This window comes from Phoxinus phoxinus (genome assembly GCF_949152265.1).
Source record: "Phoxinus phoxinus genome assembly, chromosome: 19".
NCBI lineage: Eukaryota > Metazoa > Chordata > Actinopteri > Cypriniformes > Leuciscidae > Phoxinus > Phoxinus phoxinus.
In genome coordinates this window covers 14,708,577-14,723,461 of record NC_136894.1, presented here as the reverse complement: position 1 = coordinate 14,723,461, position 14,885 = coordinate 14,708,577, and the positions used below count along the sequence as shown (strand labels likewise).

The 14,885-nt window shown below is 40.1% G+C and overlaps 1 protein-coding gene across 2 annotated transcripts in view; it reads right to left on the bottom strand.

The window, feature by feature from the left end:
* The window catches only part of rims2b (regulating synaptic membrane exocytosis 2b), a 172,603-nt gene that overhangs the window by 132,236 nt on the left and 25,482 nt on the right, over nt 1-14,885 (bottom strand). For both annotated transcript variants that reach the window (XM_079591525.1, XM_079591526.1), the window contains one exon: nt 8,568-8,778. In XM_079591525.1, coding sequence (XP_079447651.1) covers nt 8,568-8,778 — 211 coding nt within the window. The remainder of the gene's footprint in view (nt 1-8,567; nt 8,779-14,885) is intronic.

Sequence of the window (14,885 nt, the reverse complement as noted above, 5' to 3'; positions counted from 1 at the left end):
AGGTCTTCAATGGCAATTGTATTGAGATATGTGAAGTGTTTGTCGTTGTTTTCGGAGTTGTCTTAAAGAATAGAGTAAGTTAATACCTCGTAGTAACGTAACTGCATTTTTTTTTTTTTTTTACGTTATGTTTATGCATCGGGCTAACGCAAACAAAGACTGATTGTGCTTTTACAATATGAACTCTGGGCTATGCTCGCTAACATAACATTAAATTCTTTATCTTATTTTTTGTTTTTTACTACAAAGCAGTGGACTATAATCATTATTATAACACAATTTAATTGATAAAAGCATCATTGTACTCCGTGTTAAACAATAAGTATTATCTCTGTAAACACTGCTGGGTCATCTGACCAATCGCAGATTAGCGTCGCGCAAAGGAGGGGTTTGGAAAAATGAGTCGTTGAACGAATCATTTGGGAGTCGGTGAGCAAATCAGGTAAAAATAAATGCATATTATACGACAACAAAAGTGTTTTTTGTCATTGCATGCACGTAAAACTGTTGTTGGGGACTCCCTAAACAACATTAGGAACATTTTAAATGTCATAATAGGTGCCCTTTAATTAATAATTACACACACTCATGTCGTTCCAAATGACTTTCGTTCATCTTTGAAAAAAATGTTTTAAAGAAATTGGCAGCTACGCAACTGAAGCTTTTATGCTTCAAAAAGGCCATAAAGAGATCGTAAAACTAATCCAAAAAAAAAAAGTAATTATTTTACATATACTGTACATCATTGTTTCTCCTCTATGCCCCGCCTTTCTGAAATGCGTTGATTTTTACAAAGCTCATCGTTCTGAAACGATGTGTGTTTCCCATACAACGACGTTACTCGCTGCTTAACTACCATAGTAGCCTACGATGCATCGTTGAAGAAATCAACTAGCTAGAAACCGTATTGTCGAAAATTGGTATTTCAACCACGTTGGTTAATGATGTCACGCAGGTGGTGGAGTAGGCTAATAACTTCTTTTAATGAAACTGTTGAGATCAAAGTAACGCTAGATGTTTTGATATAACTTACAGACATGGCATCTGCAGGACTATTTCTTATTTTTCTCAGTTATTTTGCTTTATTTCCAGATTCAATCATAGGCTTACGTATAGTAGCACGTTCGCACATGCGCAGTCTTCAAAATCTGTGCTTTAAAGCTACGATATGTAAAAGAAAATTTGCCGCTAGGGGTCGCTAAACTCTTACAATAACAAAGGCGTAGGTTTATGATGCAGTGATAAGCTGAATGATGGGAATTGCTGTCAAGCTGATAGATCTAATAATGTTAATGGATGAGTGAAAACATTCATGTTTTTTAACATTACAGTGGTATGAAGCAGATCACGATTGCTAATAATAGACAGAAATCAAGGCCGCACACGAGTCCCGACCGATATTGATCCTCATTTTAGCTCTCCTTTTTTGTCCCAAAGTCTGCTTGCCATGGTCTATAATATTTGAACGAAATAAGAACAGCGTGCCGCTAAACGTTACGCACTACGCAGTTGTCCACGTCTGTTGCCATGGTTATGTCATGGCTATGGCAGTACGAGCGGAAACCGAGGTTAGTGCGGATATTGCGTCATTGACAGGCAACATTTTTTTCCGGGACGGACAATTATTTAAAATTTTAATTTTTTCTGAAAATTAAAAATCTTTGGAGACTTTTGGGATATTGTAAGTACACAATTGCAGGAAATATATGGCACTGTGCAAGTGATTTTTGGATATTTTATTACAAAATTCGTACAAATTGTACCTTTAAATCTTCTGACAAACTAAAAGACGTAAATGACATTTGTATGTCTAAATAAAAGACACAGGTTGAACTGAATGTCAGCTTGCTTATTTTTCTCAAGATAAGGACTTATTGAGTCCACATGTCATGCAAACAAGAAACTATGCTTCTAACCACAGGTCGAGAGCTGTCGTTCCAACCACACAAGTTTGCGATGCTGTTTGCGAATGCTCGTTGAACGATGGTTTCGGGAAACACCGACTCGTTGAACTATGCTGATAACAACGAAACTTGCGACCATATTGGCTAACGATGCTTTCAGGAAACGCATTCCTGATCGATCAACTTTGTCAGCGCGACTGGACCAGATCGTATCAGACTGGTAAGATTTTATTTCATAGCCGACATAATTACTGATAATGACTCAGTCGTTTTACTTGGAAAAGGAAAACAAGAAATTGCATCATGTGACCCCTTTAATGTATCATGAATCATAATAATGCATAAACATTTCAATGCATTAGATACGTCTAGCCATTAATATGATATGATATTATATATTAGCTATTTTGTTACACCTTTAGATTTCAATGCACTACAACACATGACATTACACAAAAAAATGGATGTTAATCCTTTTCAAATGAAATATTTATTATATGATATATTATAAAAATTATATTATTCATAATTATTGCAATTATTGTAATTACAAAAGGTATCGCAACCCAGTACAAATTAAGTTATAAGCTAGTATGTGGTTAATGTTTTAATAATGTATTTTTTTCATTAATCACGTTTTATTTAATTTTATTTTCTTGTCCTTCCATGTACAATGTTGTGGGTGTGAATGTTTAAGGGCGTGAAGCAAGAGCTCCATGACATCACTGTCCCACCGCTGAAAAAGAATCTGGTCATCTAGCACTGCGGGGGCAACTCAATCCATGGCCTCACTAACATGTGGAGCCATTGACACTGACATCAGACACAGCAGCGCCGGTGTCCATGACACCCCAACACCAGCTGCCTTCACACAGCTCCACCCTCGCAGTCCAGCAGGAAGCGCATAGCACCATGGGAATAAAACCACTTGCTGATCTAGAATTAGCTTTTAAAGTTCATCACAGTTTAACTCACTTATATTGTAACCATCCATATTGATCTCAAGCCAGTGAAACAAATCAAACAAAACCTCACATGCCAGATAAGCAGATGAAAAGTGTACAAATAAAACTACCATCTAGATGCATATATAGTTGGTTTGCTGTCCTGCATACTTCTGCTTTAAGAAGCTAACGCTGAGATCTCAACAAAACCCGCAATACTGTTTTGTGGGACACCCGAAAAGACGTCTGTTGCCTCTATACCAACAAGAACTCAAGCAGAGTAAGCAGTTCTAACTATATACAAGTGCTGTTTATCGCAGTGTTATCTCATCAGAAGCATGTACAGATCTTCCTACTGCTGCACCCTCACTAAACACTATGCATTATGCACATCATTCATCATTCATGAGCTGTGAATAGTGAATTAGTCGCTGGTTAACAATTGACCATCAGTTAAGTTATTTTCCACATTCTTCAGCTCCTAAGAGGGCAAAGAGTACAGGTGGCGGACAAATTAGGATGTAAATAATCTCTATACACAGAAAGCAACTTTCTGAGCTTCTATGGCACAATCAAAGCTCAGTGTCTGTTTTCACAACAGGGGCCTCATTGATAAAAGCAAGTTTTTTTCAAATAAATCTCTTGAAATTATGTCAAGAGTCGTGGTTCCGTGAATATCTTCCCTCTTTGATTTCCGTTCAGTTACTGTAGTACAAGTGCTAAATCAGTGTTGGACACTTGGACTGAATCTTCTTGCGGGCTACTTTTAATTGTCACATTTCACCCCAAAATTCAAAAGAAAATATTGCTTTGTTCCAAATGTAAAAATAAATAAATACAAAAAATACTGTAAAAATGAATCTCACGATCCATTTTTTTCCCACATTACAGTGTTTTTGGAGTAAAATGTGCAATAATATCATGGAAATAATATCAAAATGCAAATATGTACACACTACCATTCAAAAGTTTGGGGTCAGTAAATAAATTATTTTATTTTGCAATGATGCATTAAATTCATTGAAAGTGTCAGTAAAGACGTTTATAATGTTACACAACAGATTTCTACTTCAAATAAATGCTGTTCTATTTTATTCCCGAAAAAGGGTCTTGTTTCTTGATTTCTGGAGGATCGTGTGACACTGAAGACTGGAGTAATGACTGCTGAAAATTCAGCTTTGACATCACAGGAATTAATAAAAAATATATATATATTCAAATAGAAAACAGTGGTTTTAAATTGTAATAATATTTCTCAATATTACTGTTTTAACTGTATTTTTGATCAAATAAATGCAGCCGTGGAGCATAAGAGACTTCTTTTAAAAACATAAGAGACTTCTTTAAAAAATCTTACCCACCTCAAACTTTTGAACATAGTATAAATATATTAATCGTACCAAACATTTATTTCACTCCAATGGAGCTATAATATGCCAGCAGCATGTGACAATTAAACTCAGTATTTTTGGATACATCCAATTGTCATTGTAATTCACTTTTTACAGTATTAATGCTCCATAATAAAGGGGCTTGTGAGAATTTGAACATAATGATAGAACACCATGAAGAAAAAATAAATACTAAGAAAAAGAGGAACTGCTGAACAATTTGTCCCCATGCTGTAAATTTATGCAAGTATTGACAGAGGGATGAAATGGAACAAGTGCAAGAGATAAAAAAAGAAAAGGAGATGCACAGAGAGGAACAGAGGGAAATGTACTGCGATATTAGTATTGATCCATGTATACAGGTCTAAACTCAAATGGTTCACTGACTGCTGAGAGACAAAACTGCAGTCAGACAAAAAATTCATATTAGCTATTTGAAATCACAAACACACGAGGAACAGAGGAAGGGCTGAATCACCGAATGGAATATAATGCCCACTAGTGGAAACAGTGTTGAACAGCCTGTGTTGGTTTAAAAAAAAGTCAAAGATTTATTTCTTTAAAAAAATAACCTTTTTTTAAGGCAAGAGGTTACACTACATTAATTTATCTTCATTTTTTTACATATTTTTAGTTGAACTTAATGTTTTTTAGTTATTCAGTTCAAATATATTGAGTAGATACCAATATATTAAAGTCTGTGATTTTGAGTAACGGAAAAGACATGTTTGTTTGACATTGTTGTACCATTGTTATGTTATGTTGTACCATTAAAAGTTAAGACTGTCTGCTACTCTTCAGCAACCACAAAAACTTGAATATAACAGAAACTCTTTTAAATGTCAAACATAACTGAACATTAAACATTAACATGTATTCCCCTTCACTCAAAAACACATAAAACAACACTTAATTTCAACATGTACTCTCCTTATCCATCCAGCCATATGCAAAGGATGCTGGGAACTGAAAATTTCGCCCAATTTCAGTTAACAGACATGATTCATTTAATCCATATATTTAAATTTTAAATATATTTAAGTGAATTGAACACAATCAAATTAAGTTAGGACTAAATGTATAGCAATTATGTTGCTGTAACTCAATTTAAATTAAGTAATTTAAATAAGCAGCAAAAATCTATTTTTTCAATGTTGTAAAAAGTCTTGAATTATTATTATTATTATTTTATGTTTTTGAAAGAAGTCTCTTATGCTCACTAAGGCTACATTTATTAGTATGAAATGTATTCCTGTGATGACAAAGCTTAAGTTAACACAACTTTCATTAATAAATCATTAACAAATAATGATATTTGAATAAATAATGAATACTTAACAGATCATTATTTATGTTATTAATATATATTCACATTGAACTATGAGATAATGTGTTTGTTAATATTTACTATTGGACTTACAAAAATACATAATGATTAACAGATCGTTATTTAATGTTAATGGAAATTACAAATATCATAGAACTTTATATTCAAATGATCAAGCACTTCTTAAAAATCGAATAATGATTATAAAATAAATTATACAATGATTAAAAGCTTGACATTTGCTGTACATTTGAATGCTAAATGTCTTTAAAATTCGATTTATATATTATCTAACACACTTTAATTATCTTATTAGTAATTTTAAGCATTTCACAAAAAAATATTCATGGGTAACATTATTTATTAACTCATATACTACAGTCTGTAAAAGTCACACGGGCTTTATTTGTTGTGGTGTGTATGCAGACTTCTACTTACAAATAATTTATTAATTATTTTGTTCCTGTTTTTGAGGTACCCAATCTATTGATAATTTCCAAATGTTTCTAAATGTTAACTATTAACGATTTAACACATTTATGTGCTTTGGACATTTAGCTACTGTAGCAACGCTTGTGTAAAGGGTGGTTAGTTATGTCTTTAGCAAGCATTTAGCTAAACTTAATAACACATGATTGTAATTATGGTGCGAAACATGTTTTGTATTGCCTCAACATTATATCATTAGGATATTCATTGAATAAACAGCATTCAAGAAAATACTTAATTTATCAAAATAATGTAATACAAACAGTTTGAACAGTGTTCTCTTAAACTCCTATACACTGTTGACCCCTTAACCAAGCCTTAAATCTACCCGTACCACCAAACCTGTCCCTAACCTTACCCGTATCACACCAATAACAGCAAAACTGGAACACTACCCACAAGAACACATACCTATTTTTTTTTTTTTGGACGCAAGTACATAGAGACACCTACATAGTACATACACCTATACTTACATATAAGACACCTTATATAAAGTGGGACCAAGCATTCTTATATTGTTACATTTTCTGTTGAACATCCAGATCACTCATACTGTAGCTACCAAACACCTTTTTGCATTTGTACATTTGTAAATGTAAAAAAAGTGCTTTAGGTTGTATATGAACTTAAGTTTGAAGATTTTCAAGAAGTGCATGATCATATAAAAAAAAGTAGGTTAAAAACTTGGGGTAAAAAAAAAATTGTTGAAACCTTGATTCTTTGATGAATAGAAAGTAATAAAAAAACACTGCATACAATTATGAGTGTGTGTTTGTGTGTATGTATATAAATGTGTGTGATTTGTGAAAAAAGCAGAAGGGGGGGGGGGGGGGGGGTTATTTCATGAAAATAAATCACGAACTACAGTGGGTATTTCATGCAGCTGCTAAAGTAACATTTAGGCTATAGAATAATTATGAACTTTAATTAAAACAATATCGGAACATTTTAACAAATAATTGTTTTTAAATCCAAATTTGAGCAGATTGCCTCTGTACCTCTCGTTGGTTTCATATGGATTACATAATCAGATAATATTTGTTCACTCAAGCTTTCTATAGACATATTTCTTATCGTGACTGGGTCAAGTCGCTTATAGAGTTTTGGTTCATTTCTGTGACGCGCTCCAGTTCACGGAGACCGAGACGGCAGCGCATCCTGTTTGTTTTCTTTATTTTACAAAAGCATAACGTTTTATTGTTAATGTGAGGGTACAAACATAAAAGTAGACCTTTTACAGTTCCGAATTATGTCTTACGCTGATCTGTGTGACCAAAAACGACGGAGTAGCCTACGCTTATTTTAAGTTCTTTTCACTGTTGTGAGAAAAACAAATCCAAGTGAATGCACCAGCGCGTTCGTCGAATACTAATTTAACATGCTAGAATAAAACCCGAATTTAGAAAAAAATTGTAGTGCCACTCGACCAGGTGTGCCAAAACACTAATTTATACATTTCAATATTTCATATAAAACATTCACAAAACGCTTTTTAACATTTTGTTAAGGCCACTGGAAACTTAAATGCGCAGTGTCATCTCTCATCACAGGAGCGGGAGCGCTAACTCTTTTGATTTTATTGTTGTTTAAACGTGCGTGTTGCATATTTTTTAAATCTTTATTTTAGATACATATAAATTTAGATTTATATGGTCTATTGATGAAGCATTGATTACTGATGATTTGTTAATACACATGGATATAGTCAGATATTTTCACTGCAGAAGTGTTTATTTCTGCCTTTTAAATGTGTTTAAATTCATGATGTTTTTCATAACGATCTCTTCATCTCTTTATCAGAGAAGTGAATTATGTCAGCTCTCTCTTGTGCCAGAATATGGTCATGCAGAATAAGGCATTAATATGTGCTTTATAAGTACTAATTAACAGCCAAAATCCTAGAAGTATGCATGCTAATAAGCAACTTAATAGTGAGAATTGGACCCTAAATTGAAGTGTTACCCAATCGTGTCATCAACTTGTTTTCTGAGCTTATGTACCTCACAAGTGAAAAAAGAGTGAATAAGTGAATCAAACTGATGCTCTCCATGTTCCTTGTGATTGGCTGTCTGTCTGTTAGCAGCACATGACACACTTTCAGGTGCACGTTCCAGAGTTAATCGCAAACTCTTGATCAAACCCTAAATTGACAGAGAACGTTTATACTGAGAGTTTTGAGCCCGCTGAACCTGATCTAAGCTAGGTTGGATTTGTAAGGTTGTGTCAACTCTAATACTCTGAAACTCAGAGCTTGTTCAACCAGACCTCAGGAGTTAGGGAGACACTCTATTGAGGGGCTTCATTTTCTTTTTACATTTCTGCACCCTCTAGTGGTTAAGGGATTAAATAGCTAACTTCCTGTTTAGTAAAAAGCCACCAAACCCAGAAACACAATCTGAAAGATGTCGAAATTGAACATAAGATACAGAGACACAAGGCCACATACAGTAGACAGGGTCTTTATACAACTTGTCTACAGACTTTACGATGAGAGAGGGGTCAGACGTACTTTGTTGGACCGGAGCGAGACGCGTCCTCCACAGCGTGCGCAGAACTTATTTTGGCAATAAGAACAGACGTGGCCGCAGCCATCGGCAAACTTGGTTTTGTGGCAGATCCCACAGATGGGCGAGTCTCCCTTCTGCTCCGGATTCTTCTGAGCCTCCTCTCCGATCTTCTTCACCTGGTCCTTATACATCTCAAACTGCTGGTGCAACTTCCTGTGGAGAGCAGAGGGGGACATTTTAGGTCTGGGTCATTTTAGTATTTTCTATAATTGTCTTGATTTACATTTGGAGAGGAGAGTCAGGATCAGTATGAGGGTACGTTTACACGACAACGATGTACTAAAAAACGTTAAAAAAAATAATTTGCATACTGACGACAACGTTGTCTAAACGGTCCCCGTCCACACAGATCCATGAAAATATTTAAAAATAGTGTATTATGCATCAATGCATGCCAGGCCAGTAGTTGGCGATGTCACTTTTAAAGAAACACTATTACTGAACATGTAATGCGCATAACGTCACCTTTTGTTTACAAATTCACATTTTGTAGTTTACATGGAGACGATGAACGTGTTTTCAAAAACTTGCACTTTGAAACCCTTTTTCAAAAGTTTACATTTTCAGGCCATCAAAACACTGTTGTCGTGTAAATGAGTTTGTGCAATGATAGCTTTGTCACCTGTTAAATAACATTTATGCATAACTGATCAGGAATATGAAAATAATTCAGTCAAGAAGTGCTAGTTCAGCATAACCTGCAATGTTACTGCAAAAAAAAAGGGAAAAAAAAGACCAAATTGGTTACACAATTGGGTACCTTTTCAGTAAACATTTTAATAATTTTAATAAAAAATAAGAATTATTATACATAATCTACCAATAAACTTGATAAATTTAAAATAAAGTGATTTTTATATAAAAGATTTAAGAATGGGGAAAAAAATGGGTTCAGATTATTTATATTCCCATCATGTAGTAGAAGATGATGTGACTATTTTAGATTTTGTAAATTGGTGGCAAATTTGTCTGAATCTTATTGAAATCTCATAGATTTTTTGTGCGATCTGCTTACATCCAACTATGCTTATTTATTTATTTTTCTTTTTAAAAAATAATGAAATTGGTTTGGAATTTTCAATCCTGTTGTTGTCTCAATAGCTCTCCAACAAATGTGAGATTTGCCATTTCATTGCTTAATAAAACACCAATTTGTGTTGTTAACAAGAATGAAAACGTTTGTTAATTGAAATAAAGGTGAAATAAAATAAAAAATATAGGATGAAAACGTCTCAGGTTACTACTGTAACCCTAGTTCCCTGAGAAGGGAACGAGACGATGCGTCAATGACGCTTTGGGAACGCTTGCGTGATTACGTCTGAGCACGTATGTCAATTAGTCCAATGGAAAGAATGAGCGTCACGGGCGGGTGACGTCATGACCAGGAAGAGATATAAGCACATCCGGTGCGTTACTCGCGTTAGCTTGAAGAGTCGAAGCAAAGTCGATCGCAGGGATGCAGGAAGTATGGCAGGGCGACGCATCGTCTCGTTCCCTTCTCAGGGAACTAGGGTTACAGTAGTAACCTGAGACGTTCCCTTTCGAGGGAACTCGCGATGCGTCGATGACGCTTTGGGAACGAGAATACCCAATATGCCGTACTTACAAAATGCCAGCAGACAAAACTGTCGACAAACTAAGTAAGAAGCACCTGGGACCCTGGGGCAGCATCCAGGTCCAGGATATAAAACCTCACAAATGTGAGCGGTGAGGACCAGCCTGCCGCATCACAAACCTCCTGCAGGGAAACCCCCGATAATAAGGCTTTAGAGCCCGCCATACTCCTAGTAGAATGAGCTCTGACCACCAGAGGACACGGCTGGCCAGAGGACTCATAAGCAAGAGAAATAGGCTCGACTATCCACTTGCTAATTGTCTGTTTAGAAGCTGGAAGACCTTTCTTAGGTGATCCAAAGCAGACAAATAACTGATCTGACCTTCTCCACAGGGCAGCCCTGTGGACATAAGTGTCCAGTGCTCGCACTGGGCACAAGAGATTCAGTTTTTCCTGGTCCGAAGAGGCAAACGGAGGAGGATAGAACGCCTGCAGTACAATAGGCCTCAGAATATTGGTAGCACCTTAGGCACATATCCCTGTTTAGGGTAAAGGAATGCCTTAACCATCCCAGGAGCAAACTCGAGACAGGTGGGAGAAACCGAAAGGGCCTGAAGGTCTCCGACTCTTTTAAGGGACGAAATAGCCAGAAGAAAAATAGTCTTGAATGTCAGAAATTTCTCTGAAACCGACTCAAGGGGTTCGAAGGGAGCCCCTGAAAGGCCTTCCAAAACTATTGCCAAATGCCAAGCCGGCACCCTAGTACGTGTTGCAGGCCTCAGCCTCAAGGTGCCACGAAGGAAACGAATAATCAGGGGGTCTCGACCCAAAGATGTATTACCCACCGGGGCGCGGAAAGCTGCAATGGCCGACACGTAGACCTTTAAGGTAGATGGACATAAACCTGATGAAAAGCGATCCTGGAGAAATTCAAGTACTGTGTTAACTGAACAGTTGACTGGATCCCGCTGATGCTGGTGACACCAAGAAGTGAAAACTCTCCACTTAAGTGCATATAATTTCCTCGTGGCTGGAGCTCTGGAGCTAAGAATGGTCTCCACAACCTCAGTTGAAAGACCACTCTCTATAAGTTGAGCCCCCTCAGAGGCCAAACCCATAAATTCCAAATCTCTGGTCGGGGTGATATATAGTGCCCCCTGCCTGAGACAGAAGGTCCCTCCTGATCGGGATCTCCAAGGGAGGGCCGTCGAGGAGCTGAATAAGGTCAGCAAACCAAATACGACTCGGCCAGCGTGGTGCTACTAGTAGTAGACTTATTCCATCCTGGCGGACTCTCTCCAGAACTCCTGGGAGCAGAGCAACCGGGGGAAAGGCGTACAGACGTAGCCTCGGCCACGCCTGTACCATAGCGTCCAACCCCAGTGGGGCTGGATGAGTGAGGGAGAACCATAGTGGACAGTGCGTCGTGTACTGAGACGCGAACAGATCCACTTCTGCTTGGCCGAAGAATTCCCATATCTGCTCCACCGCCTCGGGGTGGAGTCTCCAATCCCCTGGCCTCAGCCCCTGCCTCGACAGGGTGTCTGCTCCGATATTCTGGCACCCAGGGATATACACTGCCCTCAGAGAGAGTATCTTCCCCAGGGACCACAGGAGGATCTGGTGCGCCAGTTTGCAGAGTGGACGCGAACGCAGACCCCCCTGACGATTTACATAAGAGACCGACCGATGTGTTGTCTGTACGGACGAGCACATGATGGCCCCTCAGGTCTGGAAGGAAATGTTTCAACGCATTGAAGACAGCCATCATCTCCAGGCAATTTATGTGCCAAGAGAGATGATGACTCCTCCACAGACCCTGAGCTGAGCGGCCTTCCATTACCGCTCCCCAGCCGGTGAGGGAAGCATCTGTCGAGATCGCAACTCGATGGCAAAGAGCTCCCAGCACCGGACCCTGGGATAGGAACCAGTGTTTCCTCCATATGACCAAGGCACGGAGGCACCGCCGTGTGATCTTGATCATACGAAGTGGGTTTCCCCTCGGGGAGAACCCTCTGGTTCTGAGCCACCACTGCAAGGGTCTCATGTACAGTAGGCCAAAGGGTATCACATTGGACGCCGCTGCCATGAGACCCAACAGTCTCTCGAACTGTTTCACAGTGCGTGACTGGCCTAGCTTCAACTCTTTCGTGGCCACGAGGATAGCAGCTACACGAACGGGCGATGGTGTAACCCGCATTGTGACTGAATCCCATACCACACCAAGGAAAGTGGTTCTCTGTAATGGAGAAAGCACACTCTTCTTGGTATTGAGTCTCAACCCCAATTTCTGCATGTGAGCGAGGACGACATCTCGATGCCGAACCGCTAACTGTTCCGATTCCGCCAGAATCAACCAGTCGTCGATATAATTCAGAATGCGTATGCCCTGCAGCCTGAGCGGGGCCAGAGCTGCATCTACGCACTTCGTGAACGTGCGGGGTGATAGAGCTAGACCGAATGGAAGCACCCAATATTGGTATTCTTTGCCCCTGAAAGAAAACCTCAGGAACTTCCTGTGTTGAGGGAGGATGGAGACATGGAAGTAAGCGTCCTTTAAATCTATCGTGACAAACCAGTCCTCGGATCTGATTTGCGTCACGATCTGCTTGAGAGTGAGCATCTTGAACTTGAGTTTCATGACTGCACGATTCAACAAACGAAGATCTAAAATGGGACGCAACCCCCCATCCTTTTTTGGAACAATGAAATAGCGGCTGTAAAACCCCGATTCTCTGTCGGCGAGTAAACCTGCTCTATAGCTCCTTTCGCTAAGAGAGACTCTACTTCTTGCTCCATTACCAGAGCCTGCTCGGGATGTACTAACGTGAGTAACACCCCGTTGTAACGAGGTGGAGGAGAACCAAACTGGATTCTGTAACCCTTGTCTATTATCTGCAGGACCCATGGAGATATATTCGGCAGATTCTTCCACTCTGTCAGAAAATCTACTAAGGGTACCAGTCTCTCGAGACTGGCCTCTGGTATTACTGGAACAGCCACTTCGGTGACCTGAAGCATACTGGCAGGAAACAACCGAATTGACTGTTTTTGAACCCCCCTCAGAGGGCGCGAATCCGACGCAATGTCGAGTTGACACTGAGCCAAGAGCTCGCTGGAGACCGCTGCGCCCCGAGGCACCAAGGGTGGCGGGGTTGGCAGAACGGTCCCCTGAGGACCCCGAAGTGGAACGGGCACCGTATAATGAGGTGAACACCGCTCCACCCCGGGTGGGGCTGTCCTCAACGGTCTGACGCACGCGGCGTCAGGACCTCTTTTGAGCCGAAGCCTTCTTCGCCATAAGAACGGTCCTCAGATCCGGCTTAGACTTAGAAGACTTCGGCTGAGAGTGTTGGCTCGGCCCCCAAGATTTAGTAGGAGGAGCACGAGACGCAACACTCACTTTCTGTTGCACACGGTGCGAGGAGCTTGGCTGGGGATGCTCACGCCCAGCATCCCCAGGGGGATGGACTCGGCGAGGAAGGAATTTTTTTAAAGCCTCTGACTGTTTTTTAGTTTCTTGAAACCTATCAACAACCGAATTCACAGAGTCACCGAAAAGACCAGAGGGAGAAATAGGGGCATCCAAAAGAAAAGCCCGATCTTTTTCTTTTAAATCGGCTAAATTAAGCCAAAGATGTCTCTCAGTAGCTACGAGGGCTGCCATAGACCGCCCAATAGCACGAGCGGTCTCCTTCGTAGCCCTGAGAGAAAGATCTGTAGCCCGACGAAGTTCTCGAATATCGTCAGCACCAACTCCCTCACTCTTATCGATATCCCCCAACAGATCTGCCTGGTAGGCTTGGAGCACTGCCATCGTGTGCAGACAGGCTCCAGCTTGACCTGCTGCCGTATATGCCTTGCCCACTAAATTAGAAGTTGTTTTTAACGGCTTATTGGGCAACACGGGAGCCTTCAGGGACGATGCTGACCCAGGAGACAGATAGCTCGCGAGCGTCTGTTCCGCTGGGGGCATCGACCCATAACCATGTTCCTTCAGTCCCTTAATATCTGAATATGTTTTCACATGGGGACTGAAAAGACATGATGAATATGGTTTATTCCATGATCTACTTAGCTCACTATGTAAATCAGGAAAAAATGGAAGGGCCCGTGATGGAGATGATAAATTAGAAGTTAAAAATCGCTCGTCTAACTTGCTTTTAGGACGAGTATCTTTTCTCTCTGCTGGCCAATCAATATTCAGTTTATCAACAGCGCGAGTTATCACCTCCACTAGCTCCTCATATGCGGGGGAAATAGATGGCGAATCATCCCCCCTATGTGTGCTGATTGTGTCACTTTCTCCAATGCTCAGTAATCTACCTCCTCAGAGCTAGAGCACCGAAGCATTGGGCTCTCTTCCCGGGCGGAAGAAGCCGCTGGACGGGCTTCCGACACCGGCAAAAGAGCAATGGATCCCTCGGGTAAAGGCGGAGATAAGGCAGAGCCCGTCTCCAACCCCGCCGAGAGATCCATTTGCGAACCCCAGGTGAGCCTTCTCCGTGCTGCCTCGGCAGCAGCGGGTCCAGCGCCCTGAGGTTCGCGAGCCTGTCCATCATCCTCGAATGTGGACAAGCGAGAGCGGAGCATGCGGAGCAGTCAGCCCCCTTGAAGGCTGACATAGCATGCTCCACTCCCAAACAAACTACACAAAGCTCATGAGTATCCCCACCCGTAAGAAAACGAGGGCAGGGAGAAGCAC